An 18,665-nucleotide genomic window follows, 5' to 3' on the forward strand; every position below is an offset into this window, starting at 1 on the left:
GAGAAAGAAACATTTTTTTTGCCGTGTTAGTTGCTTGCTTATGAAAAGAAATATCTTCGGATCTTTATTGAGACAATTCGAAAATTAGATGATACTTGTTGCATCTTAAGATAATCCCCTAACATATAATCCTAGAAGGATTAAAATTATTAAAATAATGCGCTTATTAAATTGCAATAGCAGGCGTTCTTCGTTTTATCGCATCCATATTAAAAATTGTTTACTTTTTGCCAATGATATATCATATATTAAAGCTACTGCAATAGACTCTGACTGCTATATTATGAATAATACATATATGTATGTATTATATTGTAATATCGAAGATGAGAAATCCTGAAGGTTTTTTTCTTACAAGTTTCAATAATTAATATGTTTACGGTGAAGACATCGGAACGTTAAACATTATGTAATATGTTCATTGCAAAGATAGATAGTTATGATAGAGTTTGAAGAAGTTACGAATAGGTAATAGACTGTATTGAGAATTTGTGTATATGTTGTAGTCAGTACAGACGTGTTGAAAAAATACTATATCTCTCTTTCTCTTTCATTTCTGTATAAAGTGATAATCATTTAAGTTCGACGCTATTATCAAGTACGTGAATTACGCAAATGACAAGATATATTTATAAGTCGGATGTTTTGGTAATGTCCGATGTGAGTTTTTTAAAAGATCGCCTTCGCTAGATTAACTTTGAATAATATTTACAAAAAGTCAAGCAACAGTCAAAATTTAAAATTTTTAATCTTCGAACATTGTCCGTTAAAAAATAATTTTTTTTTTTATTGATGTGGATTTTCTTTCTATATGTTTAATCTTTATTTGAATAAAATAATACATGCACGATATATACGAGAAAGAAACGCAAATCAGATACGAACGAATGATTGATATATAAATATACTGAAGTAAAAACATAAATTTTTTTTCTAATATAATATATAATATATAATATATTATATATTAAATATATATTAGATATTTGATATAATAATAATAATATATATAATATACATATAATAAATATAAAATATGTAATATAAATAATATATATATATATATATATATATATATATAATATATATACTGTATATAATATGTATTGTATATTATATATAATATTAAATATACAACAGTATTAATTTAACATATGATATAATACAGTCGGAATTATTTTCTAACAATAATAGTCATGATTGTAATATTTTGATTGTTTGCTTTTTTTTCTTAAAAGTAAAATAAAACAGTTTCAGTAATTGAGTGTAATGTCGCGTAAATAATACACATTTAGCTTTTTAAAAATTTTAAACTAATTTGTGCTTTTGTTTATTCATTTGTGTGGCTTGTTAGGTCCTGTAGTATTAGCTCCACAGCTGCTGGATTGTTTTTTAGAACCTGTGTAATTAATATTACACATACATTAAAATACATTATAGATACATAAATGATATCTAAATCAATAGATGTGGAGTCGTTTTGATATCAAATACTTAAAAGTAACCATAAATCGATTATAACTAGATAGAAAATTGTCTTTTTAAAAAAGGCACAATCTACACGTCTAAAATGAAATTAATCTTCTTAAAAGGTACAGTCTACGCATTTATAAATTGATTAACAGCGATAATATTATTTAATCATAATTTTTTATTGATTAAATCTGTTATTTCTACTAAAGCGTGATCATAATTTATTCCAATTAAGAAAAAAAATGTCTTAGTATTATAAAATTTAATTTTTTTACATTATTACTGCGGGCATATATTTATTATATGTATATTAAAGTTGTTTTATTCGATAAAATACACTACGTTTGTATATTTTATTTAAGTGTATACATATGTATTTTAAAATATAATTGTGTAATTGCACAAGATATATTTTCCGATAAACAATTTTACAAAGAATAATATGTATCTATAAAGATGATACAATTAAAGTAATTACAAATAAAATATTTCATACAAAAATGAAATTAAATCTGCTGTAAAATGAATTTTATGTATTTTAATTGTATTTTCATCTTCAATAATTCTTTATTAAAAATTCTTATTAATTGTAAAACGGTATTCTTTTTCTTCCATGAGTTCTTTTGAATTAAATTTTTGTAATTATTTTAAGTATATATTATCATACGTATTATGCTTTGAAAAATTCTTTATCAGAAAATACGTTCTTGCGGATTCTATAATTATAGTAATGCATACCTCCCATAAAAATACATTCGTAAAATATATAATTACATGTATTTTGAATAAAGCAATTTTAATATTAAAACATGATAATAAAAGTATATGAAACTACTAATAAGTCGAGTAAAATAGTGATTATCACATTAATTGTGTATGAAATTTGTATTATTGTAATAATATTGTCGTATTATTGAATTTCGCTTAGAATTATTGCTTGATTTAAATTTTACTTATTACGAATTAATCTTGAGGATTGCTCGTGACGAAATTACAATAAATAAGGAGTTTAATAAAAAGTGAAAAAATAACTTCTATGTATGTACATACATTATGTCCGGATCTGCTGATCCAATACATTGCGAAGTTATCTGTAGCTTTGACATAGCCCTCGACGATATCTCCAACGACAAGCGGTTCCCTAATCGAATCATATTTCCAGGTGTCAGCTCCTTTCCATTTTAGTTTTTCGACCCAAAAGAGGGTGCCTAAAATATAATAAAATAACTTATTATGCGAGAAGAATATATAAAATAGTAATATATGTTATAACTCATAGCGAATAATGCCAGTAAGAGCGTTAGCAAGATATAGTAGCAAGATATACAGAGTGATTCATTATTGGCGATGTAATTGGAAAGATGATAATTCTACATAAAGAAAAAACTAGAAAAATAGAATAACATTTTGTTTTGTGAGGTTTGATTTTCCACTGCAATATCAATTTTTAAAAAATCGACAAAATTAATATCTTAAAATTTTCTTATATTAATTCTAATATAAGATTATTCTAATTTCTTCTTATATTAATCTTATAAAAATTGTTCTTTTAATAAATAGTTGTTGAAATGTAATGTACATTATCAAAATACGAAGAAAAGAATTTAAGAATTTCTGTTTACTCGGCTATTTGAGATATATCTATTCTTGATATTATTTTGGATTTTAATTGGAAATATTTTCAATATATTTGTATTATTTATATTTAAAATTGTCATAATGTTTTTAATGTTTTAATCTATTTTATAAAATTTTGTTACAAATTTTTTTATTTATGTTAACGTTACTTTTATTATATATTGTAGCGCATAGGAGAAAACAAATGAACTTACTTCTTGTGGTGACAACTAAGTCCATGTTTCCGTTGTATACAAATACTTTCAAGTTGGTTTCATTAAGTAATAGTTCCACTGAAACAAAATATATTTGCATTTAGTCAGTTAATACATATTTCAGGATTTTAATATCCCTTTCTAAAAAAGGCGTTAAGTCGATTCTCGAAAGTAAAATAAAAGTACATATAAAATTATTTCATAAAACCGGACAATGGTGTAGCGCGCGTTTGTGTTGTCTATTAATATAAAATATATAAATCGTAGTTATTATACGAGAAATGAAATATCGTGATATTTCGCAAAATATTTCGATTCAATTTCAGGGCAAAATATCTAAATGCATATGACAGATTTTTTACACAAGCTATTTTCTCTTTTGCTTTGTGTAAATTCTTATAAAATTAATACAACAGCTTATCGGAAGCTTACAAAACAAATTCTAGTTTTTATTTTTGTTTTATTTGAAAGCAATGATAATGCATTATTAAGTCATATTACTATTTTCGTTTTATTAATACATTTATCTGGCATATTTAGTTGATACCTATATTAGTAACGGGCTTCATAAAATCTTCTCTTAAGTAGCTGATAACTTTTTCACGTTGGTGACCATTACTGACATTAAGACCGAGCGCTTCTTTTACTGGGCCATCTATTAAACTATCAAGTAAAGTAATCTGGTTTTGAATAAGAGGGTCATATACAAAGCCTGCAATTTATTTTAAAAAAATAGTATATATTATATACTGATTATTATATTTAGTACTATTTATTATGTATGTCATCTATAATTGTATACCTCCATTAAGAAATAATATACTTTGTGACAAAAAATAATTAAAATTATATTTCTTTTTTTCTAGAATGTTATAGAAGTCAACGAAAATTATTTCACTAACGACATTTTGAGTAGATTCCCAATATTTAGTTGCCAGTCTCCATTTGCCAGTTTCAACTTTATCTTTTGTAAGTTTTGCGAAATTATCAATATCTTCAAAATCTAGCGACTCAATCATACTCTGTGGAAAATGTCCAAGAATTTTATAACAATGTATGAATAATGGAGTATTTTATACATAAATTTTATAAAAAGAAATGACAGGGAAATCCAGTAAATTTTATAATCGGGGAGAGTATGTTTTACTTGCTTTTTTGATATGATATCATTATTTATCGACTATTTTTATATAAAATTGTATAAAATCAGTATTTTACAATAGATTTCGTAAAAGTACCACAAAGACGATGCATAATTAAATATTACCATGTTGAGTAAAAATGGCGCCCATGATAGTACACAGTCGATAGGAGAAATCCAAGCATCCCCAAGTGCAATCCCCTTCAGATTACTTTGAATATTGCCAGCTTTTTGAGCCTAAGAAATACAAGTTTAAGTTGTTTCATCAAAAATGTTTATTTAGTAAATCACGCGTTTATTGAATGTCATTATATAACAATTACTAAAATTATTTACAAATATTATGGTTCACAGAAAAAGAAGGAGAGAGAGAGAATGCCTCATGATTATCTTAAATATATCTGTCGTTTTTTCTAATATATAAAAATGTGTCTTAGAAAAAATTGTTTGCTTTAAAGATACACACACACATACACTGAACTGCATAATTTTTTTTTTGTTAATTTTTATAATTAGCACGTTTGTATTTCTTACTCGAGTCCAGACAAGTGCAAATTCCGCGCCCATTTTTCCACCATATGATTCAGTGGTGATATATGTTGGGACAAACTTAAATGACGGTAATTGTTTGTAGAATTCTCGCATACATTCTAGAAGATCGTTCGCGATCTGAGCGTTTGTCGTCGCGAATCCAGATGTTGCAGTAGCATAACTAAAGCCAGCGCCAATTGGGTTATCGATGAAGAGTACATTGTAATTTTTAACCTATGACACATATACAATATCAAGGATTGCCTACAAGCTTATTTTAATGAATTTATAGTCAATAGATTTATAAAAGCCACATTTTTAAATTTTTTTATTCTGCGTTTTTATTTTTAATTTTTCATGAAAATTTTTTCTATTATATGTTTTTTCTATTTTATTAATTATACCGTATCAACCTTTTCTATTTTAATAAATAGAGTCTCAATTATTAATAATTTACATATTATACACACACAAAATAATAAATAGATTATACGTGATTCAGACAGAATAATATCCTATGCTTTTGTATATCACGCATAATTAATTACCCAAGTGTCATTCCTTGGATTTAAATTTACATCAAGAGGCCCTAATTGCTCGAAATTTCCATACGAGGTCGAAGATCCGCCTGGTCCACCTTGTAACCAGATGATTAGCGGTTTGTCGTAACATGATTTAACGTCTGCCGTAGTATAGTAAAGCCACCAGAACATATGTGCATTGGGACGTACTTCGACAAAGCCCCATTCTTGTTCTCCAGGACCGAATCCTTTTCTCCCTTTATTGAAAAAAATTTCATTCTCAATAATTTTTAATAAATTTAAAGTTGCGATTAAAAATTACATATGTATAATTTTGGCGAAAATCGTACAATTATTTCAAATTTGTTTAATTTGATTATGTCAAAGATAGAGGTGGTTATATACATAGATGACTTTTTTAGTTGTGTCGTGTATATGAAAAGTTATTTTATCATATTTTTATTGATGTTTACAAGAAATATTTTAAATGTTCTCCTTTAATTTCTGTTAAAATTACTTTACAATTTATTTTAAATTATAGTTGCGAATTTGATAAAAATTCTTTCCTCTGTTCGTGTTATATGTATTTCTTTTACTTGCTGTTGTATTTCCTGTATTACTTCTTGTGTCAGTCATCGATGAAAAAATATTATTTATTATAAAAAATTCTACAGGACTTAAATTAGAACATGGAATGATTTTTGGCTCATCCCATTCTAATCATCTTTGTCCAATAATTTGATTTAAATATTATCTACTAACAATGACTAATACTATTGTAAGTAAATGTTAAACATTGAAACAAATAAATAAACATTTATTTGTTTGCAATGTATAATAATAAAAGTCAAAGACAAACATATTTTTGAGAGTATTTTTTATATGAATAAAATAAATTGCGTAATATTTGAACATTTAAAATTGGAAATTATTACTTTTCTGCATCAAGCTTCGAGACGAAATGTTTTAGGTACGAGTAATGATTCGAAAGTCAAGGGCACAAATATGAGTAATTGAGAAATAGCATATGTTTGCCAAGCGAAGACTTGGATAAAGAGTGCTGCCAAGTCTCTATAAAAAAATTGCCCTTCTTATTTGCACCACTACCTCCAATTCAGTTAAATGATTGTTTAAATGATAGTTTATGATTAGTAGATTAACTCTTAGATTTATTATGTTAAAGCAAGCAAACGATCTTTTATTTCTAAAGAAATAAACGATATCCAAAAAATTCGTTAGCGCAACAGATAACGATACTTAAAATTATCACAAACTCATGGATTTTTAGGTTTCTATCTTTGTTTGAGTTACAACAACGATAAAAACAAATAAACTGTTCTTTCAATACATTCTAATGTATATATTATTTTTTTTGTTCGATTTGTTTTAATTTTAAGTGTTGCCATTTATTGCTAACGGCTTTTTGAATCGCTTATTGACTGCACTATTTGTGAAGTCTTAAAAGAAACCCTAAAGTAAATTTTTGCAATACTTTACGACACACATCGTGCAATATAATCTAGGAATACAATGATTGAATATTATATCGTTTATATTAAATCAAATTCCCAAAATTATGACAAACAAATACGCACGCATAAATGTGTATAATGTAAATAATTTAAATATAATTGCCAATATATTTATAAAACAATAAAATAAAAAAAAAAGAATATTTTACATATAATATGTATATCTTTCTTTAAAGTATATCTTATTAAAAAATTATAATAAATAAATAAATAAATATATATATATATATATATTTATTTATTTATCTAACAGTCATAATTAGCTGTATGATATTGTTTGTGATAACAAAATCTATTATTTCGATACAATTTGTATTTTATCTTACCAATACTTCTAGAAACAAGGCACAATATAATAAAAATGCAAAAAAGTAGTCGCTTCATCGTCTTGTCGTGTCTTGTCGTTTCTTCAGCGAAATCTTTCTAAAATTAATCGTTAAGATTACATTGCTATACACAGAAAGCGTATATAAATATGCCCTTCATTGTCTTGTTATGTTTGCACGGCGAGATCTTTCTAAAATTAATAATTGACATAACATTGTTACATAAAATATACTATAGAATATTTATTCTATTTCACATGTTTATAATTCGCTTCTTTCAAATATACTTTTGATATCTCGCACATAATCTCTGTTTATAACCTGTCATATCTAACATCCAAAATCAATCGTTAATACAATAATATAGAATAGCAAAATCTATCACGTTGATACACGATTTGAGTTTTATTTTACCGATGCTTTAATTTCTCTATATCAATAATCTCACTGGCTTCTGTATTTTTTTAACAAAAACCCGCTACCATCTCGTTCTCTTTTGTCTCTAATATATGTATATTCGATATATTGCCATATTAGAAATCTCACTGGCGAATAGATTCAATGTCCAATAGCTTTGCATACTTACAACAAATAATCCTCGTCATCGTTTACGCTCGTTTTGTCTCGCGAAATCTTCACGAAGCAATCGTTCTAATTGAAAGTCTAAGATTGTTCTTTATATTGTTCTGCCCAATTTCTGTAGGTTCCTCCTAGTAAAGGAATTTGTGATGAACTTGTAAATTCTGGCGAGCTTCAGTCGAGCTTTTGCTGATGAATCGATCGCTATCGCTAATAAAGCGATGCAAGAATATGCATCTCATAATATAGGATTTTGATAGGATAGGCAGTGTTGTGCTTAGATGATTTAAAAATTAGCTAGATAAAGATGAGATAAAAATATGTAAATTCATCTTAGATAAGATAAAGATGATTTTGTTTTAAATGTATCTAGATAAAAGATAAAATTATATGACGATTCATCTAGATAACTTTCAGATAATATTATTTTTAAAATCGCTTATGTAAACAGTTAAAAAATGTAAATAAATAAATATGTAATGTAAAATAAAAAAAATGGAAATTATAAAAGAGATATAAAAATATATTCATAGTTTTTTATTTATATAAGTTTTTATCGTTTACTGCTCAAGTTCTACTATACTTAAAATATTTTCATGTGCTATGAAACTTAAAATCAAATTATCTGAATATTATTTTAGATAATTTAGTAAAGATAACACTTTTTTTATCTAAGATGCAGATATAGATAATACATTTTTTAATTATCTATATAAAGATAAGATAACGCCAAAATTTCATCTAGATGATCATCTATATAATTTTATTTAGATAACAGCAAACACTGAGGATAGGTGATGGTAGACATTGGGCGATCGTTCCGTTAACACACATCTTCGAAACTACGATGTTCGTAAATCCGTACAGATATGTTTCATTATGCACATCCCGTATAACGTTTCATCAGTCAGAAACTGTTTTTTCTGACGTCGAGATCAATCTTACGCATCCTCGAGGAAACGTTGAATTTGATTTTGATAACTACTTGGCTGCATCTTACAATTGATGAATCTTTTGGAAAATGAGAGAGATCATGCAACAAGATTCTTTGTTGATTAAGACACAGACTCTCGATTTTGATATGTATTCAGTTCTTTAACGCAGAGGACGTTTAATTTGACACGAAAATCTAAGAGACAGGTCAATCCCGTCCTCATCGATGCTTTTTCAGGAGACATCCGTTTACGCTGTTCTGTGCAGGCGGTTACTTAGTCCAAGACTGCACTATTTCTTCTATTATTATTTACACATATGCGGTTTTAAAATCCAAGCTGGCAGAAATCGCACTGATATGTAAACAATGCGTTGTGGTAATTATATTGAAACTTTACGATTTCTCACAAGTTTCTTTCTTTTTAACCGATATTGTTTGATGCAGAGACATATAGATACGCGGAAGAGATTAAAAACGTAGCACAAATCATTTATATAATTTAAGATCATTTATTTATTGAGCACATCTTTTAATCAGTTTAATATACACATATACATGCTTTATCAGGTGTGAATTATGTTCAACAATTTGCTTTGAAAAATTTATAAATACGTTGTCGCTATGATACGCTTATAAATTGTTTTTATAAACCGCTATAATTGTAATGATAGGATACGGAATTAGTTAAAGAACATAATGCGACGTGGTTCGCATGAATGAATAATGAAGTGATTCGCATTGCTATCTTCTCGTTCGAATGTCGTCATATGAATAACAAGTAGGTAGACAAACAAGTATAATAAATCTATTATAAGATTCGTCCTCTATTAACTTATCTAGTATAAGAGAAAGAAACATTTTTTTCGCCGTGTTAGTTGCTTGCTTATGAAAATAAATATTTTTGGATCTTTGGGGAAATTCGAAAATTAGATGATACTTGTCGCATCTTAAGATAATCTCCGGACATATAATTCAAGAAGGATTAAAACTATTAGAATAATGCGCTTATTAATTTGCAATAGGTGTTCTTCGATTTATCACATCCGTATTAAAAATTATTTACTTTTTGCCAATGATATATTATACATTAAAGCTGCTGCAATAGACTGACTGCTATATTATGAATAATACATATATGTATATATTATATTGTAATATCGAAGACGAGAAATCCTGAAGGTTTTTTTCTTGCAAGTTTTAATAATTAATATGTTTACGGTGAAGATATCGGAATGTTAAACATTATGTAATATGTTCATTGCAAAGTAAAGATAGATAGTTATGATAGAGTTTGAAGTTACGAATAGGTAATGTATTGAGAATTTGTGTATATGTTGTATAGTCGTGTAGAAAAAGTACTATATCTCTCTTTCTCTTTCATTTCTGTATAAAGTGATAATCATTTAAGTTCGACGCTATTATCAAGTACGTGAATTACGCAAATGACAAGATATTTATAAGTCGGATGTATTGAAAATGTCCATTGTGGGTTATTTAAAAGATCGCCTTCTCTAGATCAACTTTGAATAATATTTACACAAAGTCAAACAACAGTCAAAATTTTAAATTTTCAATCTTTGAATATTGCCCGTTAAAAATGATTTTTTTCAATTTATGTGAATTTTCTTTCTATATGTCTAATCATTATTTGAATAAAATAATACATGCACAACGACATAAGAAAAAGAAACACTAATCAGACACGAACGAATGATTGATATATATACTGAAGTAAAAACAAATTTTAATATAATATACAATGAGAGAATCTTCTCTTAGAGTTTTCCCTAAAAGTCATGGTAATCGTGGGACAATGTGGTATGAAAAGAATTTTATGAGAATTTCTCTGATAAATATTTATGACAATAAAAATAATATCTATCACAATAAAATATAAAACATGTTTGATTAATTTTACTAAACTGCATAGTAAAATTAATCAAATATATTTTATATTTTATTATAATAGATATTATTATTTTTATTGTGATAAATATTAATCAGAGAAATTCTCATAAAATTCTTTCCATACCACATTGTCCCATGATTATCATGATTTTCAGGGTAAATTCTAAGAGAAAATTCTCTCTGTGTATAATATTATATTGTTATACGTCCCTGGATTAATTTGCGATCGAGTCTGCTTGGGAAACTGAGAAACATATTTCGTTGTCAAAGAGTTGTTAAAAAGCAACGGCCGTCATCTTTCGTGTCAGAGTCTGAGTTCCGCTCAGACGTGTCGTTGTATGCAGACGTCCGGCGGGCGATTCCGATTATTATTATAATTACTACGTTTGTTTTCATTTTGGTTATTAAAGTTCTATTTAAGTTCCTTTTTAAAATACGATAAATTATTTCTCGGCGCGAATGTGTGAGTGCCTGCGAATCCCGGCGCGTTTCGATATGTCGCGGCATCGGACCGTGAACGTAACATTTTCAATTAATCCAGGGACATAACAATATATAATATTAGATATTAGATTTTATACATTATAATAATAATATATATAATATATTAATATACATGTAAATATATAAAATAAATATAAAATATGTAATATAAAATAATATATAATATATATATATATATATTATATATATATATATATATATAATATGTATATTATATATAATATGTATATTTTATATAATATGTATATTTTATATAATATGTATATTTTATATAATATATGTATGTTATATATATAATATTGGTCATACAACAGTGTTAATTTGACATATGATTAATACAGTCGGAATTATTTTTTAACAATTTAATATTCTTGATTATTTTGATTGTTTCTTTCTCTTAAAAATAAAAAAAAAACGGATAAAACAATTTCAGTAATTTGAGTGTCACGTAACTAATACACATTTAGTTTTTTAAAAATTTAAAACTAGTTTTGGCTTTTATTCACTCGTTTGTGTGACTTGTTAGGTCCTGTAGTATTAGCTCCATAGCTGCTGGATTGTCTTTTGGAACCTGTGTAATTAATATTACACACACATTAAAATACATTATATTGTAGATACATAAGTGATATTTAAATCAATAGATGTGGTGCTGTGTCGATATCAAATACGTAAAAGTAATCATAAATTGATAATACTAATACTAAATGGATAATACTAAACTAAATGGAAAATTTCTTTTTGAAAAAGGCACAATCTACACATCTAAAAAAGATAATCTTACCTTCTTAAATAGGCACAGTGTCTATAACTTGATTAAAAAAGATAATATTATTTAATCGTATTTGTATATGTATGTATTTTATAATATAATTGTGTAATTGCACAGGATATATTTTCCGATAAACAATTTCACAAAGAATAATATGTATCGATAAAGATGATACAGTTAAAGTAATTACAAATAAAATATTTCATACAAAAATGAAATTAAATCTGCTATAAAATGAATTTTATGTATTTTAATTGTATTTTCATCTTCAATAATTTTTTATTATAAATTCTTATTAATTGTAAAAGGGTATTCTTTTTTCTTCCACGTAGTTCTTTTGAATTAAATTTTTTCTATTTATAATTATTTTAAGTATATTATCATACGTATTATGCTTTGAAAAATTCTTTATCGGATAATATATTTTTGCATTTTATAATTATATTAATACATACATACCTTCCATAAAAATACATACGTAAAATATATAATTACATGTACATCGAATAAGGCAATTTTAATATTAAAACATGATAATAAAAGTATGTGAAATTACTAATATAGATCAAGTAAATTAGTGATTATCACATGAATTGTGTGTGAAATTTGTATCATTGTAGTAGTATTGTCATATTATTGAATTTTGCTTAGAATTATTGTTCCATTAAAAATTTTACTTATTAGGAATTAATATTAAGGATTGCTCGTGACGAAATTATAATAAATAAAAAGTTTAAAAAAAAGAAAAAAAATGACTTCTATGTATGTACATACATTATGTCCGGCTCTGCTGATCCAATACATTGCGAAGTTATCTGTAGTTTTGACATAGCCCTCGACGATATCTCCAACGACAAGTGGCTCCCTAAACGAATCATATTTCCAGGTGTGAGCTCCTTTCCATTTTAGTTTTTCGACCCAAAGGAGGGTGCCTAAAATATAATAAAGTAATCATTCATTATGCGAGAAGAATATATAAAATAGTAATATGTGTTATATAACTCATAGTGAATAGTGCCAGTAAGAGCGTTAGCAAGATATAGTAGCAAGATATACAGAGTGATTCATTATTGACGATGTAATTGGAAAGATGATAATTCTACATAAAGAAAAAACTGGAAAAGTAGAATAACATTTTGTTTTGCGAGGTTTGATTTTCCACAATTTTTAAAAAATCGACAAAATTAATATCTTTTAAAACTTGAATAATTTTTAATAAATAGTTGTTGAAATACAGGGTGTTAAAAAAAAGGGTAAAATATTTTAAGAGGATTTAGTATGCCTAAAAACAAGTCGAAAAGTCTTAATAAACATGGGTCCGCAAATAAACCATTTTTGAGATATTTTTAATTTAATTTTTTTTTATATTTATTTATAATTTTTATTTTTTGTTTAAAATTTTTATTTTTATTATAATTTATGCAGAAAAATAAGTTGGTATTTTACCTTATCTTAAAGAAGATGCTCTAAATAACCTCCTTCCATCTATGCAGATCCTGCATCTTCGCAATATCTCAAAAATGACTTACTTGCGGACCCATGTTTATTAAGACTTTTTAACTTATTTTGAGGCATACTAAATCCCCTTAAAATATTTTACCCTTTTTTTTTAACACCCTGTATATGTACATTATCAAAATACGAAGGAAAGAATTTAAGAATTTCTATTTACTCGGCTATGTGAGATATATCTATTCTTGATGTTATTTTGAATTTTAATTGGAAATATTTCAATATATTTGTATTATTTATATTTAAGATTGTCATAATGTTTTAATATATTTTACGAAATTTTGTTACAAATTTTTTTATTTATATTAACGTTACTTTTATTATGTGTTGTAGCGCATAGGAGAAAACAAATGAACTTACTTCTTGTGGTGACACATAAGTCCAAGTTTCCATTGTACACGAATACTTTCAAGTTGGTTTCATTAAGTAATAGTTCCACTGAAACAAAACATATTTGCATTTAGTCAGTTAATATACATATATTTCAGGATTTTAATATCCCTTTCTAAAAAAGGCGTTAAGTCGATTCTCGAAAATAAAACAAAATTACATAAAATTATTTCAAAAAATTAAACAATGGCGTAGCGCGCGTTTGTGTGTTATCTAGTAATATTTAAATCGTAAAATATTTAAATCGTAGTCATTATACGAGAAATGAAACATTGTGATATATCGCGAACGATTCAATTTTAAAGCAAAATATTTGAATGCATATGGCAGATTTAAATTTACATAAGCTACTTTTCTTTTGCTTTATAAATTCTTATAACACATGAAAATTGATACAACAGCTAACCGGAAACTTATAAATTTTAGTTTTTATATTTGTTTTACTGGAAAGCAATGACAATGCATTATTAAGTAATGCTACTATTTTTGTTTTATTGATACTATATTTGGCTGATACCTATATTAGTGACTGGTTTCATAAAATCTTCTGTTAAATATTTGAAAACTAGTTTAGCTCCGTTACCATGAGTGATTTCAAGACCGAGCGCTTTTTTTACTGGGCCATTCATTAAATCATAAAGTAATTTAGGAGGATTTTGAAGAAGAGGTTGATGTATAGAGTCTGCAATTTGTAAAAAACAATATATACGTTATACTGATTATTATATTTATATTATTACTATCTATTATTTATGTTATCCATCATGATTGTATACCTTCATCAAAGGATAATATGCTTTGTGATAAGAAAAGATTCAAATAATCATATTCCTTTTTTTCCAGAATATTGTAGAAGTCAAGATTAGATGTCATTTTAATGATTTTTTCAGTAAAATCCCAATATTCAGTTGCCATTTTCCACTTGCCAGTTTCAACTACAGTTTTTGTATATTTTGCCATATCATCAATAGCTTCAAAACCTCGCGAATCAATCATACTCTGTGAAAAATATCCAAGAATTTTAAGACAATGCATGAATAATTGAGAATTTTGTAAAGGTTTGGAAAAGCAAATGACACAGAAATTTAATAAATTTTATAATCGAGGCGTGTATGTGTTTTACTCTCTTTTTCGGTGTGCTATCACTATTTATCGATTATTTTATATATTTTTTTAAATCAGCATTTTACAATAGATTTCGTATAGATGTCACAAAAGCGACGAACAATTAATTAATACCGTATTGAGTAGAAATGGCGCCCATGATATTACAGAGTCGATTGGCGAAATCCAAGCATTTCCAAGTGCAATCCCTTTCAGATTACTTTCAATATTGCCAGCTTTTTGAGCCTAAGAAATAGAAAGTTTGAGTTGTTTCATCAAAAATTTTTATTTAGTAAATCACGCGTTTATTGAATATCATTACATAACAATTACCAAAATTATTTACAAATATTATGGCTCACAGAAAAAGAAGGAGAGAGAGAGAGAGTGAGAGGGGGTTGGGGGGAGAGAATGCCTCATGATCACAGAAAAAAAGGTATCCTTAAAAGAAAATTTGCCTTGATGCAAGTATATTTTATCTTTACAAGTGAGTTTGTTTTAATCATATAACGGTTATAAAAACAAGAATACATCTTAAGGATAAAATATACTTCACACAAACTTATTTATTATTGAGGCAAATAAAATTTCTGATTGCAAAGAGCATTTTATGCTTAAATGAATCAAATAGCGTTCAAGAATAAAAATATACTTGAATCAAGGATTCCTTTTTTTCTGTGATTATCTTAAATACATTTGTTGTTTTTTCTAATATATAAAAATGCGTCTCAGAAAAAATTGTTTGCTTTAAGGATACACACACACACACATTCACTGAACTGCATCATTTCTTTAATTATTAATTTTTATAATTAGCACGTTTGTGTTTCTTACTCGAGCCCAGACAAGTGCAAATTCCACGCCCATTTTTCCGCCATACGATTGACCGAAGATATACGTTGGGACAGACTTAAATTTCGGTAATTGATTGTAGAATTCTTGCATAAATTTTAAAAGATCGCTCGCGATCTGAGCGTTTGTCGTCGCAAATCCCGATTTTCTAATAGTAATACTAAAGCCAGCGCCAATAGGATTATCGATGAAGAGTACGTTATAATCTTTGACCTATGAAAAACAAATATATGTCACAATATATATCAAGGACTATCTACAAGTTTATTTTAATGCATTTTTGATCAATAAATTTAAAAAAGCTAAATTTTTTTAGTTTTATTATTCTGTGATTTTATTTTTAATTTTTCATGAAAATCATTATTTGTTTTCCTTTTTTTCTATTATATTGATTACAGCGTAGCACTTTTTATATTTTAATACATCAATAATAATTTATAAATTATATGCACAATAATAAATATAGCTTATATGTTTCGACAGAGTAATATCCTATACTCTTGTTTTTCACGCATAATTCATTACCCAAGTGTAATTCCGTGGATTTAAATATAGATCAAGAGGCCCTAGTCGCTCGAAATTTCCATACGCGGTCGAAGATCCGCCTGGTCCACCTTCCAACCAGATGATTAGCGGTTTGTCGTAATATGATTTAACGTCTGCCGTAGTATAATAAAGCCACCAGAACATGTTTGCATAGGGACGTACTTCGACAAAGCCCCATTCTTGTTCTCCAGGACCAAATCCTTTTCTCCCTTTGTGAATTGAAAGAAGTTTTATTCTCAATAATTGTTAATAAATTTAAAAATTACGGGTAACATTTGTATAATCTGTTTCAACGAAAATCGTAAAATTGATTATGTCAAAGATAGAGGTGATTCTCGTAGTTGTGATGATATTGATGACTTCTTTATTTTGTGTCGTGTATATAGAAAGTTATTTTATCATATTTTTATCGATGTTTACAAGAAATATTTTAAATGTTCTCCTTCAATTTCTGTTAAAATTACTTTACAATCTATTTTAAGTTACAGTTACATATATTTCTTTTATTTGCTGTTGTAATTTATGTATTATTTCTTGTATCATTCATTGATAACGCGCACAAATATGACAAATTATTATTTATTATAAAAAGATTTTATAAGATTTAAATTGAAACATGGAATGAAACTTTTGTCTCATCATACTCTAATTATCTTTATTTAATTGTTTGATTTAAATATTATCTACTTATTATAATGACTAATACTATTATAAGTAAATTTGAAGCGTTGAAGCAAAATGAATAAGATATTTATGTATTTGTTCACAATGCTTAATTATATAAAAGTATTAACAAGTTATCTTTCAAAAATGAGCATATTTTGAGAATATTTCTTCTAAAATTTACGAGAGATTTATTATGTTAAAGCAAGCAAATGTTCCAAAGAAATAAACGACACAAAAATTCGTTAGCTATAGATGTCGTCAGTTAAAATTATCATAAATTCATGGATTTTTAGGTTCCTACGTTTGATTGAGTCAAACAACAAAAACAGAAGAAACTTTTCTTTCAATACATTCTAATATAAGTTATATTTCTTCTTGTTTGATTTGTTTTAATTTTAAGCGTTGCCATCTGCTGCTCTTTTTGAGTCGCTTATTGATCACACTATTTGTGAAATCTTAAAAGAAATTTTAAAGTAAATTTTTGCAAAAGTCCGTGACACACACACACACACTCATATTGTGCAATATAAACTAGGTATGATTGAGCATTATCCCTCATATTAAATCAAATTCGTAAAGTTATGACGAACAAATACTCACGCATAATTACGTACAACATAAATGATTTAAATATAATTGTCAATATAATTATAGAACAAGGAAATTAAAAAGAATATTTTTTTTATAATATGTATATCCTTCTTCAAAGTATTTTATTAAAAACTTATTTTATATATATATATATATATTTATATAAAATAATATATATATGTGTGTATATGTATATGTATATGTAGGATGTGTTTTCTTATCTGTCATATCTATGTATAGTAACAATCAGCTCTACGATATTGTGTGATAACAATATCTATTATTCAGATGCAAAATATGTATTATATCTTACCAGTACTAGCAGAAATAAAGCACAATACAGTAAAAATACAAAAAAGTAGCCGCTCCATCGTCTTGTCGTGTTTTTGCGGTGAAAGCTTTCGGAAACTAATCGTTGAGATTATATCGTTATACATAGAAATCATATATAAATATGTCCTTCATTGTCTTCTCGTATTTGCCCGGCGAGAATCTTTCAAATATTAATCGTTAGAATAACATTTATTACGTGAGATATATATATAAATATAAATATTTATTCTATTTTGCTTGTTTATAATTCGCTTATTTCAAATGTATTCCTGATATCACGTATATAATCTTATCTATCTGTCATATTTAATAGTCAAAATCAGCCATTAGTACAACAATAGAGAATAGCAAAATTTATCACATCGATTTATGATTTGAGTTTTACCGATGCTTTAATTTTTTAAATATTCTTACGGACTTTTGTATCTCTTGAACAAATGTCAGCTACCGCTCCATTCTCCTTTATCTAATAGTAATTGTCATATTCGAATATTATTTTACTGGTCCATGGATCTGCGCCCAATAGCTTTTCTTTCCTACTGCTTGAATTTAGTCATTATTTAATCTCGTCTTGTTTCGCGGAATCCTCACGAAACAATTGTTTTAAGACTAACAATA

General features: G+C 26.5%; 3 protein-coding genes across 3 annotated transcripts in view; 1 reads left to right on the plus strand and 2 right to left on the minus strand.

The window, feature by feature from the left end:
• LOC145946618 (methyl farnesoate epoxidase) overlaps window positions 1–18,665 on the plus strand; it is a 107,598-nt gene that overhangs the window by 13,058 nt on the left and 75,875 nt on the right. The window lies entirely within an intron of this gene.
• Window positions 1,319–7,414, minus strand: LOC145946558 (retinoid-inducible serine carboxypeptidase-like). The gene is made up of 9 exons (XM_083056230.1): window positions 7,357–7,414; window positions 5,526–5,755; window positions 4,981–5,211; window positions 4,573–4,683; window positions 4,129–4,327; window positions 3,853–4,017; window positions 3,306–3,383; window positions 2,524–2,681; window positions 1,319–1,399 (listed from the first exon to the last, which is right to left on the minus strand). Exons 1-9 carry the CDS (start codon window positions 7,412–7,414, stop codon window positions 1,331–1,333), a joined length of 1,299 nt encoding a protein of 432 aa, XP_082912356.1. The 3' UTR covers window positions 1,319–1,330.
• LOC145946571 (retinoid-inducible serine carboxypeptidase-like) lies at window positions 11,777–18,085 on the minus strand. Its single transcript, XM_083056262.1, has 9 exons — window positions 18,028–18,085; window positions 16,437–16,666; window positions 15,894–16,124; window positions 15,195–15,305; window positions 14,732–14,954; window positions 14,473–14,637; window positions 13,926–14,003; window positions 12,828–12,985; window positions 11,777–11,852 (listed from the first exon to the last, which is right to left on the minus strand). The coding sequence occupies exons 1-9, from the start codon at window positions 18,083–18,085 to the stop codon at window positions 11,784–11,786; spliced, it is 1,323 nt and encodes a 440-aa protein (XP_082912388.1). The 3' UTR covers window positions 11,777–11,783.

Source organism: Prenolepis imparis, unplaced genomic scaffold (assembly GCF_030444845.1).
Source record: "Prenolepis imparis isolate NDT839.2.m4 unplaced genomic scaffold, iyPreImpa1.0 SCAF_17, whole genome shotgun sequence".
NCBI classification, from domain to species: Eukaryota; Metazoa; Arthropoda; class Insecta; order Hymenoptera; family Formicidae; genus Prenolepis; species Prenolepis imparis.

Bases quoted from the DNA above. Each gene is read 5' to 3' on its own strand.
- LOC145946558 (XM_083056230.1), bottom strand. From the start codon at position 7,414: ATGAAGCGACTACTTTTTTGCATTTTTATTATATTGTGCCTTGTTTCT. The intron at 4,684-4,980 runs GTAAGAAATACA...TGTATTTCTTAG, and splicing joins TTGCACTTGTCTGGACTCGA to GCTCAAAAAGCTGGCAATAT. The intron at 3,384-3,852 runs GTATCAACTAAA...ATTTTGTTTCAG, and splicing joins GAAGCCCGTTACTAATATAG to TGGAACTATTACTTAATGAA.
- LOC145946571 (XM_083056262.1), bottom strand. From the start codon at position 18,085: ATGGAGCGGCTACTTTTTTGTATTTTTACTGTATTGTGCTTTATTTCT. The intron at 15,306-15,893 runs GTAAGAAACACA...TCTATTTCTTAG, and splicing joins TTGCACTTGTCTGGGCTCGA to GCTCAAAAAGCTGGCAATAT. The intron at 11,853-12,827 runs GTATGTACATAC...TTAATTACACAG, and splicing joins TCAGCAGAGCCGGACATAAT to GTTCCAAAAGACAATCCAGC.